Source organism: Oncorhynchus clarkii, chromosome 13 (genome assembly GCF_045791955.1).
Source record: "Oncorhynchus clarkii lewisi isolate Uvic-CL-2024 chromosome 13, UVic_Ocla_1.0, whole genome shotgun sequence".
NCBI classification, from domain to species: domain Eukaryota; kingdom Metazoa; phylum Chordata; class Actinopteri; order Salmoniformes; family Salmonidae; genus Oncorhynchus; species Oncorhynchus clarkii.
In genome coordinates, this window is record NC_092159.1 from 3,833,677 (window position 1) to 3,856,147 (window position 22,471).

General features: G+C 41.6%; 2 protein-coding genes across 2 annotated transcripts in view; one reads left to right on the top strand and one right to left on the bottom strand.

Annotated features, from left to right (window-relative positions):
* Positions 1-22,471, top strand: part of LOC139424281 (zinc finger protein 721-like) — a 291,616-nt gene that overhangs the window by 206,348 nt on the left and 62,797 nt on the right. The window contains exon 5 of the mRNA XM_071175971.1: positions 19,704-20,605. Coding sequence (XP_071032072.1) covers positions 19,704-20,605 — 902 coding nt within the window. The remainder of the gene's footprint in view (positions 1-19,703; positions 20,606-22,471) is intronic.
* LOC139424289 (piggyBac transposable element-derived protein 4-like) lies at positions 800-7,844 on the bottom strand. The gene is made up of 3 exons (XM_071175984.1): positions 7,673-7,844; positions 6,366-6,429; positions 800-2,918 (listed from the first exon to the last, which is right to left on the bottom strand). Exons 1-3 carry the CDS (start codon positions 7,776-7,778, stop codon positions 1,172-1,174), a joined length of 1,917 nt encoding a protein of 638 aa, XP_071032085.1. The 5' UTR covers positions 7,779-7,844; the 3' UTR covers positions 800-1,171.

The window sequence follows — 22,471 nt, forward strand, 5'->3', positions numbered from 1 at the left end:
CAGTGGTCACTCTTCATCAAGAGCAGGTATGATGAATCCCTCATCTCAGACATTACAACTAATGAGATTAAATGCTGTAGGAAATCAATTGTAACTGTTCATGCAATGGACAAATCTTTCTCTCTCTAGATTGTCCTCCATTAGACTCTCCTGGTGCAGGACAGAGTCAGAGTGCTGGTGATTTCAATGGTGTCAGAAGTCTCAGAAGTGAGAAGTGATGCGTAGCACCAGATTTAGCCAACAGCTCATTTACATCTGTCCAAGGGAAGATTTGAGGCCATCTAGATGTGTCTCTCTGAGGCCCACCGGAAGTGATGCAACATTTGAGGTTTTGTAGAGAGCTGCTGCTGACACCATGTCCTCTGTTGCTATGGTTACTCTGATCACTTTCTTACTCATAGTCTCTCCTTTATTATGTATCTTCTCTGTCTGTCAGCTGACAGACCCTACCAACCAACTGACAGACCCTACCAACCAACTGACAGACCCTACCAACCAACTGACAGACCCTACCAACCAACTGACAGACCCTACCAACCAGCTGACAGACCCTACCAACCAACTGACAGACCCTACCAACCAACTGACCAACCTACCTTACCTTATTAAAATCCTTTTCGGGTTACTTTGTGCAATTTCAGCCTGAAAACATACCCTAATCTAACAGCCTGTAGCTCTGGCCCAGAAGCAAGGATATGCAAATTCTTGGTACCAAAGAAAACACTCTGAAGTTTGTAAATGTGAATTGAATGTAGGAGAATATAACACAATAGATCTGGTAGAAGAAAATACACAGGCGTTTCTCTGTTCTTTTAATGTTGTCGCATCTTTAAAATAAACAAGAACAGCCAAACATTCAGCTATGATACTGGGGCTAATTTCAAATAAGAACATAAGTAGGCAACAGTATTTGACCAAAGTTTCAGACAGATACCTTCAGGAATGAGTGAGGTACATGCCATTGAGCATGAAGTCACCCAGGTGTCCCTCACAATGTACCCAAGTGGCCAAATTGGAACATCGAAACATTGATGCAAATAACTATATACAAAATACAAAAAATTATTCAAACATACCCGGAAAAATTGAAGAAAAAAAAATGAATATTTCATAAAATTAAAACTAACAAGGGTAACTATTTACACTCAATGTTCAATAATGTGAAGACCCTCTACACAATATTGTGCTGCTGATGCCATAGCCCATAGCAGTCTCTTTCTGCTGTGAAGCAGAGGGTCACTGAACAGGTGGTGCAGCCGACAGAGGATTTCTTTTTGCAAAGAGCACAACAAAGCCTCCTTACTAAGCCCCTTTTGCACTCATTCCTGCCTGCAATAAGGAATTTAAGCATGTGCACACCACTGGTTGAAGGAGCAGAAGGGACAGAGGTAGAGGGGAATGAAGGTGCTACAGTGCTGTAGCTAGCAAGCTCCTGGATGAGCAGCTCTCTGAAGGCTAGCTGTGAGATGGGGGGCTGTCCACAGCTCTTGGCCATTTCCTTCTGGAGGATGAAGGCATTCACCACAGCAATGTCAATGAAATGATAAAACAATGTCTTGTACCATTTCATGTTTTTGTGGAGAACATTATAGTATCCTATCAGCGCATATGATAGGCCCACACCTCCCCCCATGCTCTTGTTGTAGTCCTTTACTGCAGTTGGAATGGAGACATTTTTGGTGGTCCATGCCCCTGTAGCGTCCTTCACACGCCTGACGACGTGATCACCACTGAAGGACTTGTGGATAGTGGAGCACATCGCCATCTCTCTGGTGTCCATCCACTTCACAAACAGCAGGCCATCTTCACGGATCCATCTCATGGTACCCCGCTCAGCCTGCTTAGGCATGTCGTTCACCCTGGTTTTCGGAAAGCCCACTCTGTTGGTCTGAATGGTGCCACAGGCCCACATCTCCAGCTTCCTCAGGTCTGTGAACAGGGTAGGGCTTGTGTAAAAGTTATTCACAAACAGTTTGTAGCCCTTCCCTAGCAGCTGAAAATCTAATAACTGCATAACGGAGTCATAGCTAAATCCCTTACCGGTCGCACAACTGTTCTTACCCTCATAGACAAAAAAATTGCACGTGTATGCACACGCAGAATCGGCCAAAACAAACAGTTTGTAACCCAATTTAGTCGGTTTGTTACGCATGTAGTGTTTTAGGCCATTTCTGGCCTTTGAGGCTACCATCCTCTCATCTATGGAAAGGTTCTGGGCAGGCTGAAAATAAGTATTGCAGGCCTCAATGATGTCGAGGTAGAGAGGTTTAATTTTGCAGAGCTTATCAAACCTTGCCGTGCCTCGTTTCGTCTCATTGTCCTTATCAACTTCTGGGTCACTGATATGAAGTGTCCGTGAGATTGTCAGAAACCTTTTGCATGACATGACCGTGGATGGGAAAGGCAGTTGATAGAGGGGTGCAGATTTCCAGTAGTCCTTCAGGGTTTTTAGCTTCACAAGACCCATGTAAATGACCATAGAGAAGTAACAAAAAAGATCTGACCTGGAAATGGGCTTCCATGTCTCTTTCCTGCCTTCCTGCTTCTTAGCTCCGTACTTATTAGTGTTCAACACCAGGGAATCAACAACTGCCGAGGTGAAAAACAACTGAAAAAGTTGCATGGGGCTGTACTTGGAGTTCATGTCCAGCTGAGGACCTGGTGGCCTCTTTGGTCTGAAAATTGGAGGTGGTGGGGCCACATCCTCCTCCAGCACAGAGTGCCAACGACCCTCCTCCGCACTGCCAGCAGGTTCCACACTTCCCTTCCTCCGCTTCTTTGTCACCGGCTCCACACCTCTTGATGGCCGGGCGGGGGTAGGTGTGGTGCCGGAGACAGCAGGGGTCCGGCTGGATGGACCAGCTTCAGTGGGGGATTTGCACCTTGGCAGTATGGGCTCCCAATCAGAATCGCTAGGACTGTGCAATAAAGACACAGATTATATATAGAGTAAGTAAACATCCACTAAGGTGAGGTGTTGTATTTTATCTAAACATGGAATGGACATGTAAAAATATATGTAATATATACAGACACACAGATACACCCACAATGTAGAGCAATGTTTACTTTATACATATGTGTACTTTATATTTCATGTCCTAGTCATATTTTTATACATGGCAAACAAAACAAAAAAATCTCAAACAACTCAAATTAATAATATTTGATATTATTCATTTCAAACAACGTTACTCACCAATCCAACACAGAATCTTCTCCATTTAGAGTGAAAAGAATAGTCACTGTCTGGTCTGACTCATCTTGTAGTAATTCACTCTCACTATCTCTATCAATCTCATCAATGATATCATGTAGATCTGTATACTTTGTCTTTGCCTTCGATTTTAAAGATTTACTTGCCATAATTCTTCTCTGAAATGCTGCACGTAACCAGCGTGGCCTCGTAAAGTTTTCAATGGCGAATGGTTGTGTCTATACGCTTGAGTTTCCCACAAACGATAGTCTTCCTGGATAGAACCATCACATGTTGTCGTTTACCTGAGCTCTTTGGCTATCTACCCAGCTAGATTTCAAGACGATCAGTGGTCATTGGTCCGAAATACAGTCAATCAACGAAGAACCGATCATATCATTGGTGCGCAATTAGGTCATTGTTTGCCGTGTTCAAATCAGTTCCTTTCGGTCAATATGTCCCGGAAAAGAACCATGAAGTGTGGTTGTTTTACTAACAAACAGAGGAATGCAATGAAACCAAACATGACTCGATAAACGTCCGTTTAGATTGAGTAATTACATCGAACGTTACGTCCAAAGTTGAAGGACACGGAATTTACGACAAGCCGTTTACAAAATCTTTCCTGTTAGGCTATAAAAATGGATTATATGGAACAAAACGACACTATTGTTTTGTCGTGACCTTTAGTGTTGCCAAAAGAAGAAGATCTTCAAAAGGTAATTGATGAATTGTATTGCTATTTCTGATCAATAATCACATTTGCAGTAAAGCTTTTTGAATTCTGACATGGTGGCTAGATTAACCAGAGGCTTAGCTTTCATTTGGTGTATTGCACTTATGATTTAATTGAAGTTAAATATTTATAATAATGACGTTTCGGGCAATTTTTGTTGAAACGTTTCCCTAGAGGAACGCCTGTCCTAGACAGGTTTTTAAACTGTCTGCTACTCAGGTCCATAAGCTAGGGTATGCATATAATTAGTAGATTTGGGTAGAAAACTAAAGTTTCCAAAACTTAAAATAATGTCTGCGAGTATAACAGAATGGATATGGCAGGTGAAAACGAGGAAAATCCAACCAGGAAGTACTATTATTTTGAAAGGCTGTTTTTCCATTGAAAGCCTATCCACCATACAAAGACTTAGGACCCAGTTCACGAGCTCTATGGCTTCCTCTACATGTGACCAGTGTTTAGGCATTGTTTCAGGCTTTTACTCTGAAAAGTGAGGGCGATACAGCACTTTCAATGAGAGGACAGTGGAAATTTCCAGACATGAGCCAAGCGCGTCTTTCTTGTTTCTCCTTTTCTATTGACGAAGCTTTTCTCCGGTTGAAATATTATTTAATTATTTATGACAAAAACAACCTGAGGATTGAAGATGTCCCTTGGGGGTATCCGTACCTATGTAGGACATGCGAGGGTTAGGTTAATAAACAGGCTGGAGCTAGAACCTCGTTGTTGCGCGTCCTTATTTTAGATCATACTACATGGTGTCAGAAGTGGTTGTAAAATTCACATAAACGTGAAGGACGTACCAAGTAAATCATACATTCAGGCTGTTTCAAAGCAGGGAGGGGACAGTGTTGGAGATAAAACAGCGCATATCATTATTTTGCTAGCTAACGAGCAAGGACTAAGTTACTGCTAAGCAACATGTTGCAAGAGGAAGAAGCTGGCGGGATTTCAGGGTTTGCGACTCCAAGTTCAACGGGCTCTGGCGCAAACACGGACAGGCCAGTGGCTTGTGCTGACGGAGAATTAAATGGATCAGGCACTTTGATGAGCTTCGGATGTTTTCACTCACGAGACTCCCAGTTAGATAGCAAATGTTCCTTTTTTCCAAAAATACTATTTTTGTAGCCGAAATAACTCCGTTAGTTCTTCACGTTTGGCTGAGAATTCGACCGGAAATTGTGGTCACGACAAACATGGCAAACGTTGTTTATAATCAATCCTCAAGGTGTTTTTCAAATATCTATTCGATAATATATCAACCGGGACAGATGGCTTCTTAGTAGGAAAGAGAGAAACAATGGCTGCATTTGTCTTTTACGCACAAAACACTGAGAGACTCCAGCTGACCACTGACGCAATGTTGACGTTCAGGCTCATTTTTCTAAATAAAAGCCTGAAACTATGTATTGTGACACTAGACACAATAGGGAAGCCATAGAAAAAGGAATCTGGTTGATATCTCATTCACTGCTCAATAGGGACGCATAGGAACGCAGAGCTTTCTAAATAAGAGTCCCTTCCTGCAATATCAGTTCTGTTATACTCAGACAATATTTTTACAGTTTGAAAATTTAGAGTGTGTTCTATCCTAAGCTGTCAATTATATGCATATTCTAGCATCTTGTCCTGACAAAATAGCCTGTTTACTTTGGGAACGTTATTTTTCCAAAAATGAAAATACTGCCCCCTAGATTCAACAGGTTAACTACAGTGCCGTTAAAGACTATTTTGAAACGCATTTTGTAGGGAGACACGACATTATTTTTGAGAGAGCGAGGTTTAATATACAGGAGCAGAGTGAAACCACCGACAGTTTTATCACAGCTGTTCACAAACTACATTATCGAACAAAACAAACATTTATTGTTTAACATGGAGACCTGGGAGTGACACCAGATGATCAGAGGTAAGTGATTAATTTTAATCGCTATTTCTGACACCTCTCCTTGGTTGGAAAATGGCTGTATGGTTCTGTGGCTAGGGTCTGACCTAACAATTGTTTGGTGTGCTTTCGCCGTAAAGCCTATTTGAAACAGGACAATATGGCTGGATTTACAACAAGTTTATCTTTAAAATGGTGTATAATACTTGTATGTTTGAGGAATTTTAATAATGGGATTTCTGTTGTTTTTAATCTGGCGCCCTGCAATTTCACTGGCTGTTGATGAGGTGGGACGCACTTGTACCAGAGAGGTTAACAAGAAATTTGTGGAGTGGTTGAAAAACGAGTTTTAAGGACTCCAAACTAAGTGTATGTAAACTTTGACTGTGTGTGTGTGTGTGTGTGTGTGTGTGTGTGTGTGTGTGTGTGTGTGTGTATGTGTGTGTGTGTGTGTGTGTGTGTGTGTGTGTGTGTGTGTGTATATAAATAAATATGCAACCATTTAAACAACTGCATTAGCATGAGAAGTAAAAACTTGTTTTACTTACTCAAAACTCTGGTCACTCGCAGAGTCCTCATCCATTCCTTCTGTGTCACTCTGTTGGTCAATTTCTGCAATAATATCATCAAAATGATTATACTTGGACTGAGATTTAGCTTTTCCACTCTTAGTAACCATGTTTAACTTTTTCAGACTTGAGAAGTCTGTAGAAGAGAATGAACTGCCGTGAAACGTAAACTACTGTGCATCTGGTTTCCTTTCACCAGAGAATGAACTCTGTTGTGCACAGCTCTAGCATGATGGCTGTTTGTCCTACAAACGGCGTTCACATACTGCTGGAAATCCCAGCTCATTGGCTATCTAGCTAGGTTTCAAAACGATAGGTGGTCATTGGTCCAAGAACCTTCATGGGCTAATTCAGGTCTTGTATAGCCAATACGTAATGTATAATTATGAAACATGTTTGGTTGCCTTCTAGAGTGTCTGAGGATTGCACAGAAACCGAACTTGACCGTGTTAAGCTATGTTTGATTGCTAACTAAATTTGATTTCATAAAATTGTTTTGTTGCAAGTTGAAAGAGTCGGAATTCATGCAGAATACTGTTTACAACACGGATCGTGTTAGGATATACATGTCCTTTTGTCAATTAAAATAACATTACATTTATCATAAATACAGTGTAGACATTGCTAATGTTGTAGCGGAAAATGGCTGATTATCTACATAGAGGCCCATTAATATCTACATAGAGGCCCATTATTATCTACAGAGGCCCATTATTATCTACAGAGGCCCATTATTATCTACAGAGGCCCATTATTATCTACAGAGGCCCATTATCAGCAACCATCAGTCCTGTGTTCCAATGGCATGTTGTGTTAGCTAATCCAAGTTTATAATTTTAAAATGCGAATCGAACATTAGAAAACGCTTTTACAATTATGTTAGCACAGCTGAAAACTGTTGTTCTGATTAAAGAAGCAATAAAACTGGCCTCCTTTAGACTAGTTGAGTATCTGGAGCATCAGCATTTGTGGCTTTGATTGTCGATGTTATTTTAATGGACCAAAATAACGATTTTCTTTCAAAAACAAGGACATTTCTAAGTGACCCCAAACTCTTCAACGGTAGTGTATATATAGAAATACATGTTTAAAATTTGCACCAATTGATTGGTGAAAAGAACAGGTGGCTAAAGTCAAACAAGATTTTTATTCGTCGGGGACAGCCCCACTGGTAAAAGATACTAGTCCATCTTCATGTCAACTACCAGAACTCTGCTGGTTGTCCAGGTAACAGATACCAGTGGGAAGATCTATTATATTTGTTCAAACTAAACTACAGCACTTACTTTGATGAGTCAAATCTGATCCTTTCTTCTCTTCTCCTCCTCTCACAGTTCCACTCAGCCCCATTGTTTTCCTGCAGTCCACCAGCAGCACAGACAACCTCTTCATACCCAGCAGTAAGGTGCTACCGGAAGAGGCACGAAACGGGGACTCCGGGAGGGAGGAGGGGCTAGCGTTGTCCTGGTAACCATGAAGAGGGGACACAGACGCATATCATTATGGATGCTGAAGTCACTGTTGAAAAAGTGCTTTACAGAAGCCCAGACCAGACCCCGAGAGCAAGCTGTATGCTAGACCAAACCAAGCTATACCATCTGGTGTTCTGATCTGGAGAGACTCTTCTCTACTTTGTCAGCATCAGGATGTTGTTGAGGCTCCCCAGAGGATCCACAATAGTCATGTCTGTCTCCTGTGTGAATGAGAACATCAAAAATATGGTAAACTTATCAACTTCTATTGCAATCACAGAGTCTTACAGGAGGAATGAATACATATCTAAAAGGGGACTAAATTAGCCACTTTAATTGTGTTTTTTATATTGTTTGTGATCAGTGGTGTAAAGTACTTAAGTAAAAATACTTTAAAGTACTATTTAAGTAGCTTTCTGGGGAATCTGTACTTTACTATTTTTGACTAATTGTACTTTTACTTCACTACGTACATAAAGAAAATGTACTTTTTACTCCATACATTTCCCTGACACCCAAAAGTACTCATTACATTTCGAAGGCTTAGCAGGACAGGAAAATGGTCCAATTCACTCACTAATCAAGAGAACATCCCTGGTAATCATTACTGGCTCTGATCTGGCGGACTCACTAAACACACGTTTCAATTGTATATTGTCAGAGAGTTGGAGTGTGTCCCTGGCTATCCGTCAATAAAATAAAAACAAACAAGAAAATGGCACCATCTGGTTTGCTTAATATAAGGAATTTCAAATTATTTATATACTTTTGATACTTCAGTATATTTTAACTTTTACTCAAGTAGTATTTTACTGGGTGACTCACTTTTACTTGGGTACTTTTCCCACCACTGTGATGCAAATGTAAAAGGGCCGTTCCACAAAATGGGTGCATTTTGCGTCCACTTGATATTTTAAGTAGAAATGCACTGTATATTATATTTTAAAACCCGGCTATACTAGAATAAGTGCACTTTAATATAGACCACATAGTTCCAAAAATATATGTACCAATGGCAGATTGCCCCTTAATAAACAATTCCTACAGTACTGAACAACATATTCAAGTGTAGAACTTCAGTATAATGCCCCTTTAAAAACAACTGCATAGTTTGTGCCCCTTTTTAAGACAGTACTCACTGGTGGTAATCGGATCTTCAGTCTCATTTTTCACTCCCAAAACGTCTTCCTCTTTTATTGAGATATCCTCTTTTACTCCAAAAGGGTCTTCCTCCTCTTTCAATTTTACGGCATCTTCCTCCTTTTTGATTCTGTAAGGTTCTACCTCTTTTTCCACTTTGACAACCTCGTTCCCATATTCCTCTTTCACTGTAATATCATCCTCTTGTTTCAATGTGATAGCCTCCTTATTCATTCTTCAAGCTTCTTTGCCTCCTTTCACCAGTTTCTTTCTCCGTCTAGATTAGTGAGTTTATGCTCCGGGAGATTAGCCTAGTGCAGTATCAATGTAACACATTTGCTAATTTAACAAGCAAATTACGTTTAAATGAACCAGTAGATATGTAAACAGAAATATGTTGAAAACACTAAGAGTAATATACACAAGATTGGTCTAAAGAGCTCCAATGTTTCGGTTTTAGGTTTGCTAGCAAAGCACAGCGTGGTTAAATCAGAAGCCTTTTGTCGCGGTTGAAGAAGCCTCCTGTCCCGTCCACTAGAAGCATCACCTGAAAAATTAATATCGCCATCTGCTGACTGGAGTGGGTAACGCAGACTGGAAAATATGAATTCAATGTTCAGTCTGGCAAGCAATGTCATAAGAAGTCATTTAAAAATAACCAGATGTTATGTTCTTACTTCTTACAGCCAATACTTTCCTCCAGGATTGGCCTGCCTATTAGGCAGGATTAGGTATGTATATAGACTCTCTTTTTTTCTACTGTGTTATTGACTTGTTAATTGTTTACTCCATGTGTAACTCTGTGTTGTCTGTTCACACTGCCATGCTTTATCTTGGCCAGGTCGCAGTTGTAAATGAGAACTTGTTCTCAACTAGCCTACCTGGTTAAATAAAGGTGAAAACATTTTTTTTAAAGGTGACAGATAGAATAGTGTGGCATACTCTGAGCTAAATTGACCAAGGCTCATCGTGTACAACACATAACACTTCCTATGGTGGCATATGGGCTATTTAGGCAAGTGTTGGTGTCTCCCATTTCCACAGAGGAACTCTATATCTCTGTCAGAGTGACCATCAGGTTATTGGTAACCTCCCAGACCAAGGCCCTTCTCCCCTGATTGCGCAGTTTGGCCAGGCGGCCAGCTCTAGGAAGAGCCTTGGTGGTTCCAAACTTTTCCTTTTAAGAACGATGGTAGCCACTGTGTTCTTTGGGAACTTCAATGCGGCATATTTTTTGTTGTTGTCTCCCTTCCCCATATCTGTGCCGGCGCTCTACGGACAATTCCTTCCACTTCATGGCTTGGTTTTTTGCACTGACTTACGCTGTAAACTGTGGGACCTTATATAGACAGGTATGTGCCTTTCAAACTCATGTCCAATCAACTGAATTTACCACAGGTGGACTCCAATCAAGTTGTAGAAACATCTCAAGGATGATCAATGGAAACAAGATGCACCTGAGCTCAATTTCGATTCTCATAGCAACGGGTCTGAATACTTATGTAAATAAGTTATTTCTGTTTAAAAAATATATACATTTGTAATACTTTCTAAAGGCACTGTATGTATAAACATATATTTTCCTTTGTTTTCCACTAACCCTATCACCCCTTCCCTGATTGGAGGAAACTAATGCACAACAACTTTCAGGCTTCTATGTCCAGCTTATACAAACTATGTACATTTTACAGACAATGTGTTATTCAATAGTTATATTTAGTTTGTTTTTACTCCTATCCTTCAGTTACCCTAAACCTCTCCCATCTATCTCTGAAGACCATCCAGTCCTATCCTTCAGTTACCCTAAATCTCTCCCATCGATCTCTGAAGACCATCCAGTCCTATCCTTCAGTTACCCTAAATCTCTCCCATCGATCTCTGAAGACCATCCAGTCCTATCCTTCAGTTACCCTAAACCTCTCCCATCTATCTCTGAAGACCATCCAGTCCTATCCTTCAGTTACCCTAAACCTCTCCCATCTATCTCTGAAGACCACCCCATTTGATTTCTATTTGCCATATATTTTTAACTGTGCTGTTTCAAAAGTTCTTGACCTTTATATTCTCATAGTTGCTGCAGATAGTAAATTAAAAATAAACATGTTTTCTAAAAGTATTAATCTATAATTGATCAATTGACTATGACTTTTCAAATCACCCAGTAGTGCTGTCTGCAGAGTTAGCTCCAGGTAAATGTTGCCATTCCTTGACATGCGACCAAAACCAATACAATGTTCTATATATACAATGAACCTCTCTGCAGATTTGGCTGTGAAGAGACATAATCATTAGATCATTTGTTTTAGTACTGTCCATATGTAGCTTGGTTGCAAGAATTTTATATAATAATTCAAATTGAAAAATTCAAAGTTTTGAATCCGGCGTCATTCATCATTTTCTTTAACCAATGTTGGTCTTTAATGCAGGACTGACAGACAAGTGTCTTACTTTTTCCCCTTGACACCATTTTTGTGGTAATGCTGCAATTAGTTGGTTGTAATTTTGGGTAGTGTAGACATTTCCATATATTTCTGTTAGCTGCATGTGTGACAACTCCACCAGTCCTATTTATGATATAATTTACAAAGATTATACCTTTTTTATGTATTCAATTTTACTTTAATTTTTGTATCAATTAGTAACCATAATTTTTTTGTAGTATTATTTGTTCTGTCTTTTCTGGTGGATTAAACTGAAATTGCTAACAACTTTCTATGGCTTGTATTGTAATACAGCCCGACAGGATGCTTTCATTGTGCATCTGTAAAACTGTTTGAGGGTTTTAGGTGACAAGCCTGATGTTGAAGAGGCTCTGTTGCACCTTCTTCACCACAGTGTGTTCTTGGGGTCCTTTCATTGTGCATCTGTAAAACTGCGTGAAGGTTTTAGGTGCCTCCTGATGTTGAAGAGGCTCTGTTGCACCTTCTTCACCACAGTGTGTTCTTGAGGTCCTTTCATTGTGCATCTGTAAAACTGTGTGAGGGTTTTAGGTGCCTCCTGATGTTGAAGAGGCTCTGTTGCACCTTCTTCACCACAGTGTGTTCTTAGGGTCCTATAATAAACTGCAGAAGTGTTTTGGTACCCTTCCCAAGATTTGTGCCTCAACGTAATCCTGTCTCAAAGTTCTACAGACAATTCCTTCGACCTCATGGCTTGGTTTTTGCTCTGACAGTCTCATAGCAAGGGGTCTGAATAATTACTGTTATGTAGATAAGGTATTTCTGTTTTTTATCTTTTAATAAATTAGCTACATTTAAAAAAAAAAACTGTTTTGCTTTCTCAGAATGGGGCATTGTGTAGATTGCTGATAGAGAACCAGTTTGGAATATGTAATTTAAAAAAATCAATTTTAAAATAAGGCTGTAACTTAACAAAATGTGGAGAAAGTCAAGGGGTCTGAATACTTTACGAATGCACTGTACAAACATCACATTGAATATTCACCTCACTTTTGAAAAGCTCCATGAGGAAGAAAGGCTTCCTAGATTATCTTTTAGATGTTCTGTCTTCAGGATGTTCTGGGTTGATGGCTGTTTGAGAGGGAGGGGCAGTTGAGTGAGCTGGGGCCTTTTATTGCCCTGCCTCTGGGAGCCTGACAGCTTGTGACATGATGAGAGAGTGAAAGAGGGTCTACCTGTAAGATATTCAGGTAGGTGAATTTAACAATGACTTACAGGCAGTTGGTTTAGAATAACTATGACCAAAAATGAATACAGATTATACCACCACCCAAAAGGGCACTTCAGAGACTGTAAGGGCAAAGGGGCATGTCCTCTACAAAGGTAGAGCCCTATCTGTCCACGTCCTATCTGTCCTTAAACAAAGTGGGCACTGCTTCATGTGGCAACAGCAACACTCACCTAAATAGACCATATGCCACTGAGTGAGAGAAGTTTTCATTGCATTTGGGCAGCATTATGTGGCATGTTATTATTATGTGTTGTTAGCGATGAACCTTTGTCAATTTAGCTCGGAATATGCCACCCTCTTCAATCTGTCACCTGATCCTGCCTAATGGGCAGGTCAGCCCTGGAGGAAAGTATTGGCTGTAAGAAGTAAGAGAAAACATAACATCTGGTTGTTTTAAAATTACTTGTTATGACATTGTTTTCTAATCTGTGCCACCCTCTCCAGTCAGCAGATGGCGATATAAGTATTTGAGGTGATGCTTTATGCGTGACGTATAATCTAGTGGACGGAACTGGAGGCTTCTTCAACAGCGACAAAAGGCCTATGATTCAATCAACGCGGTGGTTTGTAGCGAACATAAAACTGAAACATTGAAGCTCTTTAGACCAATCTTGTGTATATTAATCTTAGTGTTTATAACACAAATACGTATCTACTAGTTCTTTTAAACGTAATTTGTTTGTTAAATTAGCAAATGTGTTAAATTGATAGTGCACGAGGCTAATCGCCCGGAGCATGAGCTCACTAAACTCGACGGAGAAAGGACCTCTGGTGAAAGGAGAGGAAGAAGCTTTCAGGATGAAAAGGGAGGAAGAGGAAGCTATCACATTGAAAGAAGAAGAGGATGATATTACAGTGAAAGAGGAAGATGGGAAAGACGTTGTCACTGTGGACGAGGAGGAGGTAGAACCTTTCAGAATCAAAAAGGAGGAAGATTCCATAACATTGAAAGAAGAGGAAGAACCTTTTGGAGTAAAAGAGGAAGAGGAGGATATCTCAATTAAAGAGGAGGAGGAATCAGAATATCCGATTAACACCCGTGAGTACTGTCTTACAACCATGGACACAAACTATGCAGTTGTTGAACTAATGTGGGGTTTTTAATGGGCATTCTTACTGTAGGAATAGACATATTCATGCCTCTTGTAAGACTCTGTGATTGTAATAGAAGGTCATACGTTTACCATCTGTTTGATGTCCTCATTCACACAGGAGAGAGACATGACTATTGTGGATCCTCTGGGGAGCCTCAACAACATCCTGATGCTGACGAGGAAGAGAAGAGTCTCTCCAGATCAGAACACCAGATGGTACAGCTTGGTCTGGTCTAGCATACAGCTTGCTCTCTCTGGGTCTGGGCTGGGTTTCTGTAGAGCACTTCATGACAACAGTGACATCAGCATCCATAATGATATGTGTCTGTGTCCCCTCTTTATGGTTACCAGGACAACGCTAGCCCTTCCTCCCTCCCGGAGTCCCCGTGTCGTACCTCTCCCAGTAGTGCCTTACTGCTGGGTATGAAGAGGTTGTCTGTGCTGCTGGTGGACTGCAGGAAAACAACGGGGCTGAGTGGAACTGTGAGAGGAGGAGAAGAGATGCAAGGATCAGATTTGACTCATCAAAGTAAGTGCTGTAGTTTAGTTTGAACAAATACAATAGATCTGCCCACTGGTATCTGTTACCAGGACAACCAGCAGAGTTCTGTTAGTTGACAGGAAGATAGACTGGTGGATATGGATGTTATGAATATCATAACACTGACAAATGATTCTGCCAATGAAAAGAGAGAAACCAACAGACCATATAAAACCTTGATGAAAGGTAGCTTTAGAGAGAAAGTTTCAAGATGATCCAATGTAAGGTGCTTGTTTTACAAAAACTTTTCCTTAAAACATGGATTTTACATTGCCTGTCCCAGTCAACCCCCCTATCTTTACAAGACTGTTGAACAGGCAAACTAAACTCTAGACACTGTTAATTAATTAACTAATACCGAGGAAAGCTGTGATCAGGTTTATAGGGAAGGACATTCAATAAACACAGCACTTGAAAATGACTGATTGGCTGAGAGAAATTGATGACGATAAAAATATTGTTTGGGCTGTTGTGTTAGACTTCAGTGCGGCTTTTGACATTATCGATCGTAGTCTGCTGCTGAAAAAACGTATGGCTTTTCACCCCCTGCTATACTACAAAAAAAGCTTACCTTTATTTAACTAGGCAAGTCGGTTAAGAACAAATTCTTATTTTCAATGACGACCTAGGACTGCCTTGTCCAGGGGCAGAACGACAGAGTTTTACCTTGTCAACTCGGGGATAAGATCCAGCAACCTTTTGGTTACTGGCCTACCGCTCTAACCACTAGGCTACCTGCCGCCCCAGAGCTACCTGTCTAACAGAACACAGAGAATGTTCTTTAATGGAAGCTTGTACAACAAAATCAAGGTAGAATCAGGAATTCCCCGGGGCAGCTGTTTGGCACCTACCTTTTTCAATCTTTACCAACGACGTGCCAACGACATTTGAGTAAAGCCAGTGTGTGTCTTGTATGCGGATGACCCAACACTGTACACGTCAGCTACCACGGAAACTGAAATGACAGCAACACTTACAAAGAGCTGCAGTGAGTTTCAGAATGGGTGTCAAGGAATAAATTAGTCCTAAATATTTCAGATTACCTTAAATTACATGGCCTACTATGCTAATTCTGTAGCGGTATTGTTAGAGGGGGGTTAAAGAAATATTTTGTTGGGGCACCAGGCAGGTATTAACCCTAGTTATTAAAGTTAGTTATTACCTGTTATAACATTATTATTAAATATTATTAAAACTGAAAGGATGAGAGTAGAATAGATAGAGTAGCGCTTCCAGACACATTCTAAACATGATGGAGTCTTAAAGGAGGACTGTAGCATCTAATGATGAAACATTATGGAGTCTTAAAGGAGGACTGTAGCATCTAATGATGAAACATTATGGAGTCTTAAAGGAGGACTGTAGCATCTAATGATGAAACATTATGGAGTCTTAAAGGAGGACTGTAGCATCTAATGTTGAAACATTATGGAGTCTTAAAGGAGGACTGTAAACATCTAATGACGAAACATTATGGAGTCTTAAAGGAGGACTGTAGCATCTAATGATGAAACATCATGGAGTCTTAAAGGAGGACTGTAGCATCTAATGATGAAACATTATGGAGTCTTAAAGGAGGACTGTAGCATCTAATGATGAAACATTATGGAGTCTTAAAGGAGGACCGCTGTGTCAGATTTCAAAAAAGCTTTACGGAAAAAACATGCAATAATCTGAGTATGGAGCTCAGACACAACAACAAGCCATGCAGATACCCGCCATGTTGTGGAGTCAGAAATAGCGTTATAAATATTCACTTACCTTTGATGATCTTCATCAGAATGCACTCCCAGGAATCCCAGTTCCACCATAAATGTTTTTTTTGTTTGATCCATCATTTATGACCTCCTTTTGTTAATGTGTTTGGTAAAGAAATCCAAACTCACGAGGCGCGGGCAAGTCCAGGCGAAAGTTCAGACGAAAAATTCAAAAAGTTATATTACAATTCGTAGAAACATGTCAAACGATGTGTAGAATCTATCTTTAGGATGTTGTGAACATAAATCTTCAACAATGTTCCAACCAGAGAATCCTTTGTCTTTAGAATTGCAATGGAACACAGGTCGCTCTCACATGTAAGCGCGTGATCAGCTCATGCTACTCTGGCAGACCTCTGGTTGAAACAGCTCTCATCCCCCCCTCCTTCACAGTAGAAGCCTCAAACAACATTCTAAAGACTGTTGACATCTAGTGGACGCCGTAGGACGTGCAATATGACCCCAAAGACAATGTATATTCGATAGGCAATGAGTTGAAAAACGACAAACCTCAGATTTCCCACTTCCTGGTTGGATTTTTCTCAGGTTTTTGCCTTATGAGTTCTGTTATACTCACAGACATCATTCAAACAGTTTTATAAACTTCAGAGTATTTCTTTCCAATATGCATAATAATATGCATATATTAGCTTCTGGGCCTGAGTAGCAGGAAGTTTACTCTGGGCACGCTTTTCATCTGAACGTGAAAATGCTGCCCCCTATCCCAAACAGGTTAAAGGAGGCTTGTAAGCATCTAATGATGAATTACTATGGAGTCTGATGCTTTAAAGGAGAAGTTTACCCAGAAACTCCTAGGTGATTCCATACATTGAAACTAGTCCCATGGATTTTTTATCTCTCTCCCTCTCTCTCCCTGTAGTGCTGTACTGAAACAGCTGCTCTCCCTCTCTCTCCCTGTAGTGCTGTACTGAAACAGCTGCTCTCCCTCTCTCTCCCTGTAGTGCTGTACTGAAACAGCTGCAAAACGTGACTAGTGACGTTGCTGGATGCGGGCCTCGCTCTGCTGCTTTGCCAGTTAATTTGTTATTTTATTACAGCTATGGCCTTTGTCTTTCACCTGGAGTTGTTTATTTATGTCTGAGAAAAAAATCACTTTTCAACATATACAAAAATAAACTCAGCAAAAAAATGTACAGAACTTTTTCAGGGGAATGTCTTTCAAAGATTATTCGTAAAATTCCAAATAACATCACTGATCTTCATTGTAAAGGGTTTAAACAGTGTTTCCCATGCTTGTTCAATGAACCATAAACAATTAATGAACATGCACCTGTGGAACGGTCGTTAAGACACAAACAGCTTGCAGACGGTAGGCAATTAAGGTTACAGTTATGAAAACTTAGGACACTAAAGAGGCCTTTCCGTACTGTGAGACGCCTAAGACAGCGCTACAGGGAGACGGGACGGACACGTGTAACAACACCTGCACCGGATCGGTACATCCGAACATCACACCTGCGGGACAGGTACAGGATGGCAACAACAACTGCCCAAGTTACACCAGGAACGCACAATCCCTCCATCAGTGCTCAGACTGTCCTCAATAGGCTGAGAGAGGCTGGATTGAGGGCTTGTAGGCCTGTTGTAAGGCAGGTCCTCACTAGACATCACTGGCAACAACGTCGCCTCTGGGCACAAACCCACCGTCACTGAAGCAGACAGAACTGGTAAAAAGTGCTCTTCGCTGACAAGTTGCGGTTTTGTGTCCAGGGGTGATGGTCGGATTCGCGTTTATCGTCGAAGTAATGAGCATTACACCGAGGCCTGTACTCTGGAGCGGGATCGATTTGGAGGTGGAGGGGCCGTCATGGTCTGGTGCGGTGTGTCACAGCATCATCAGACTGAGCTTGTTGTCATTGCGGGCAGGGAAGACATCCTCCTCCCTCATGTGGTACCCTTCCTGCAGGCTCATCCTGACATGACCCTCCAGCATGACAATGCCACCAGCCATACTGCTCATTCTGTGCATGATTACCTGCAAGACCGGAAGGTCAGTGTTCTGCCATGGCCAGCGGAGAGCCCGGATCTCAATCCCATTGGGCACGTCTGGGACCTGTTGGATCGGAGGGTGAGGGCTACGGCCATTCCTTCCCAGAAATGTCCGGGAACTTGCAGGTGCCTTGGTGGAAGAGTGGGGTAACATCTCACTTATTCAGTTTATGTCTGTTGTTGAATCTTATGTTCCACAAAAGTGAAGGGGTCTGAATACTTAACGAATGTGTCTGTGTGTATACTGAACCAAAATATAAACAGCAATTTCAACGATTTACAGCTCATATAAGTCAGTCATTGTAAATAAATAAATTAGGCCCTAATCTATGGACTTTACATGACTGAGGGGTGCAGCCATTGGAGGGCCCTGGAGGGCATAAGCCCACCGGAGCCAGGCCCAGCCAATCAGAATTAGTTTTTCCCCACAAAGTGCTTCATTACAAATAGAAATACAACTCGGGTGGCTGGTCTCAGAAGCTGTGGAGGTCCTGGGCTGGCGTTGTTATATGTGGTCTCTGGTTGTGAGGCCTGTTGGATGTACTGCCAAATTCTCTAAAACGATGTTGGAGGCAGCTTCTGGTAGATAATTGAACATTCAATTATCTGGTAACAGCTCTAGTGGATATTCCTGCAGTCACCATGCCAATTGCACGCTCCCTCAAAACTTGAGACACCTGCACATTTTAGCGTGGCCTTTTATTCTCCCCAGCACAAGGTGCACCTGTGTAATGATCATGCTGTTTAATCAGCTTGACATGCCACACCTGTCAGGTGGATGAATTTTCTTGGCAAAGGAGAAATGTTTACTAACAGGGATGTAAAAAATTCTGCAATCTTTTGTTTCAGCTCATGAAACTTCCAACACTTTACATGTTGCATTTATATTGTTGTTTATTGTAGTTACTATCAGTTTTAGGAACATCTTTCCAAATATTTCACCTTATTTTTTACATGACATCAGCGATAGTCAAAATGTTGAAAACCTTTCAACGTCTAAATAAGAAATTGGGCCATTTAAACAGCAGGTGTCGAAACCTTTCGACAACGGGGAGATGTTACTGATGTGCTTTGTGTCTTCGATGTAAAAACAAGTTTTTGACTATCACACAAAATTACTTCTTTAGTTATTTTATGTTTAAGGAAGTGTGTAGGTCACATTCTGTATCATACAGCTATGAAAGTTATATATTTAGAACCACCTGCTCGATTGGAATCCAGCGACGTCTGTGTCTTCAGTGTCCTAGAACTGTCTGTTTTTTTGTGTTCTGACTTGTAAAACAGGATGAATAAAATAAGTAATGTAAACATATAAGTAATTACCAGGAAGCTCTACATTTGTTTTAAAATCACACTAAGATTGTTAAAACTGGCCTCGGGTTATTGAGAGATCTGATTAGGATTTACTCTCGTAGCACTGTTGTTTTATCATGTGGAGGTTTCATTCGGGTCTCTATTTAAAAAAATAAACTGTATTTGGCAGGAGAAATACCAGACTCAGAGGAACCAGAGCCAGGGACGTCCAAACCCGCAAGACGACACCAGTGCTCCCACTGTGGAAAGGGTTGTAACCGGTTATGGGACCTGAAACAACATGAGAAAATGCACACAGTGGAGAAGCCTTATCACTGCTCCCAGTGTGGAAAGTGTTTCTACTGGTCAGGGGATCTGAAAAAACATGAGAGAAGACACACAGGGGAGAAGCCTTACCACTGCTCCCAGTGTGGAATGGGTTTCATCCAGTCAGGGGAGCTGAAACAGCATGAGAGAATTCACACAGGGGAGAAGCCTTACCACTGCTCCCTGTGTGGCAAGTGTTTTAACCGGTTACGGCACCTGAAACAACATGAGAGAATTCACACAGGGGAGAAGCCTTACCACTGCTCCCAGTGTGGCAAGTGTTTTAACCAGTTAGGGAACCTGAAACAGCATGAGAGAAGACACACTGAGAAGCCTTACCACTGCTCCCAGTGTGGAAAGTGTTTCAACCAGTCAGTGGAGCTGAAACGGCACGAGAGAATTCACACAGGGGAGAAGCCTTACCACTGCTCTCTGTGTGGCAAGTGTTTTAACTGGTTACCGCACCTGAAACAACATGAGAGAATTCACACAGGGGAGAAGCCTTATCACTGCTCCCAGTGTGGCAAGTGTTTTAACCAGTTAGGGAACCTGAAACAACATGAGAGAATACACACAGGGGAAAAGCCTTACTACTGCTTCCAGTGTGGCAAGTGTTTTAACCAGTTAGGGAACCTGAAACAACATGAGAGAATACACACAGGGGAGAAGCCTTACCACTGCTCTAAGTGTGGAAAGTGTTTCAACCATCCAGTGGAGCTGAAGAGGCATGAGATAATTCACACAGGGGAGAAGCCTTACAACTGCTCCCAGTGTGGCAAGTGTTTTAACCAGTTAGGGAACCTGAGACAACATGAGAGAATACACAGAGGGGAGAAGCCTTACCACTGCTCCCAGTGTGGAAAGTGTTTTAACCAGTCAGTGGATCTGAAACGGCATGAGAGAATACACACGGGAGATGCCTTACCACTCCTCCCTGTGTGGAAAGTGTTTCAACCAGTTAAGGCACCTGAAACAACATGAGCTAATACACACAGTTAAACGTCATTAGAGAATCCACACAGGAGAGAGAAATTACTTCTCTTAGCATGTATATTGATATTTCACATCTCATTTTTCTTACAACTCATCAGAGAAAAAACACAGTGGTCCCGTTGTCTTATATTGTTGACTTATGTGTTGACCTGTTTTTACCAGATGAAATTGTTTCTTCCAATTATTGATAAACATGTACCTGTTAAGAAAGGGACTGTTAGAACTGTTCCATGGATTGATGAGGAATTTAAAAACGGTATGTTTGAAAGAGATGGGGCAAAAGGAGTGGCTAATAAGTCTGGCTGCACATCTGGCTGGCTGTTTTATGTACTGCAAATTGAAAAAAAACTTGTAAAAAAACATCATGAAAGAAAAGCAGTGCAAGTATTGAATTTTGTGAAGTTAGTGTGGGAGAGGTGGAACAATTGGTATCGATCAATAATGACAAACCTGGCATTGACAACAGATGGAAACTACTGAGGACAGTAGCTGACTCTATAGCCACTCCTATCTGACATATTTTTAATATGAGCCGAGAGGAAAGTCTTTGTTCTCTTGCCTGGAGGGAAGCCAAATTAATCCACTACCCAAGAGTGGTAAAGCGGCCTTTACAGGTTCTAAGCCAGCTCTTAACAAACTGTTGGGAAAAATGTTTTTTTACCAAATACACTGCTCAAAAATATAAAGGGAACACTAAAATAACACATCCTAGATCAGAATCAATGAAATATTCTTATTAAATAATTTTTTCTTTACATTATCAATGGAAATCAAATTTATCAACCCATGGAGGTCTGGATTTGGAGTCACACTCAAAATTAAAGTGGAAAACCACACTACAGGCTGTCCAACTTTGATGTAATATCCTTAAAACAAGTCAAAATGAAGCTCAGTAGTGTGTGTGGCCTCCACGTGCCTGTATGACCTCCCTACAACACCTGGGAATGCTCCTGATGAGGTGGCGGATGGTCTCCTGAGGGATCTCCTCCCAGACCTGGACTAAAGCATCCGCCAACTTCTGGACAGTCTGTGGTGCAGCGTGGCGTTGGTGGATGGGAGCGAGACATGATGTCCCAGATGTGCTCAATTGGATTCAGGTCTGGGGAACGGGCGTGCCAGTCCATAGCATCAATGCCTTCCTCTTGCAGGACCTGCTGACACACTCCAGCCACATTGTCTTGCATTAGGAGAAACCCAGGGCCAACCACACCAGCATATGGTCTCACAAGGGGTCTGAGGATCTTATCTCGGTACCTAATGGCAGTCAGGCTACCTCTGGCGAGCACATGGAGGGCTGTGCGGCCCCCCAAAGAAATGCCACCCCACACCATGACTGACCCCCCGCAAAACCGGTCATGCTGGAGGATGTTGCAGGCAGCAGATAGTTCTCCACGGCGTCTCCAGACTGTCACGTCTGTCACATGTGCTCAGTGTGAACCTGCTTTCATCTGTGAAGAGCACAGGGCGCCAGTGGCGAATTTGCCAATCTTGGTGTTCTCTGGCAAATGCCAAACGTCCTGCACGGTGTTGGGCTGTAAGCACAACCCCCACCTGTGGACGTCGGGCCCTCATACCATCCTCATGGAGTCTGTTTCTGACCATTTGAGCAGACACATGCACATTTGTGGCCTGCTGGAGGTCATTTTGCAGGACTCTGTCAGCGCTCCTCCTGCTCCTTCTTGCACAAAGGCGGAGGTAGCGGTCCTGCTGGTGGGTCGTTGCCCTCCTACGGTCTCCTTCACGTCTCCTGATGTACCTGCCTGTCTTC

What these genes read in the sequence shown, in the direction of transcription:
- LOC139424289 (XM_071175984.1), bottom strand. Translation starts at nt 7,778, where the DNA reads ATGAAGAGGTTGTCTGTGCTGCTGGTGGACTGCAGGAAAACAATGGGG. An exon ending in ATCAGATTTGACTCATCAAA is followed by an intron (nt 6,430 to 7,672) that starts GTAAGTGCTGTA and finishes ATATTATTGCAG; the next exon opens with AAATTGACCAACAGAGTGAC. An exon ending in GCGAGTGACCAGAGTTTTGA is followed by an intron (nt 2,919 to 6,365) that starts GTAAGTAAAACA and finishes TTTATTGCACAG; the next exon opens with TCCTAGCGATTCTGATTGGG.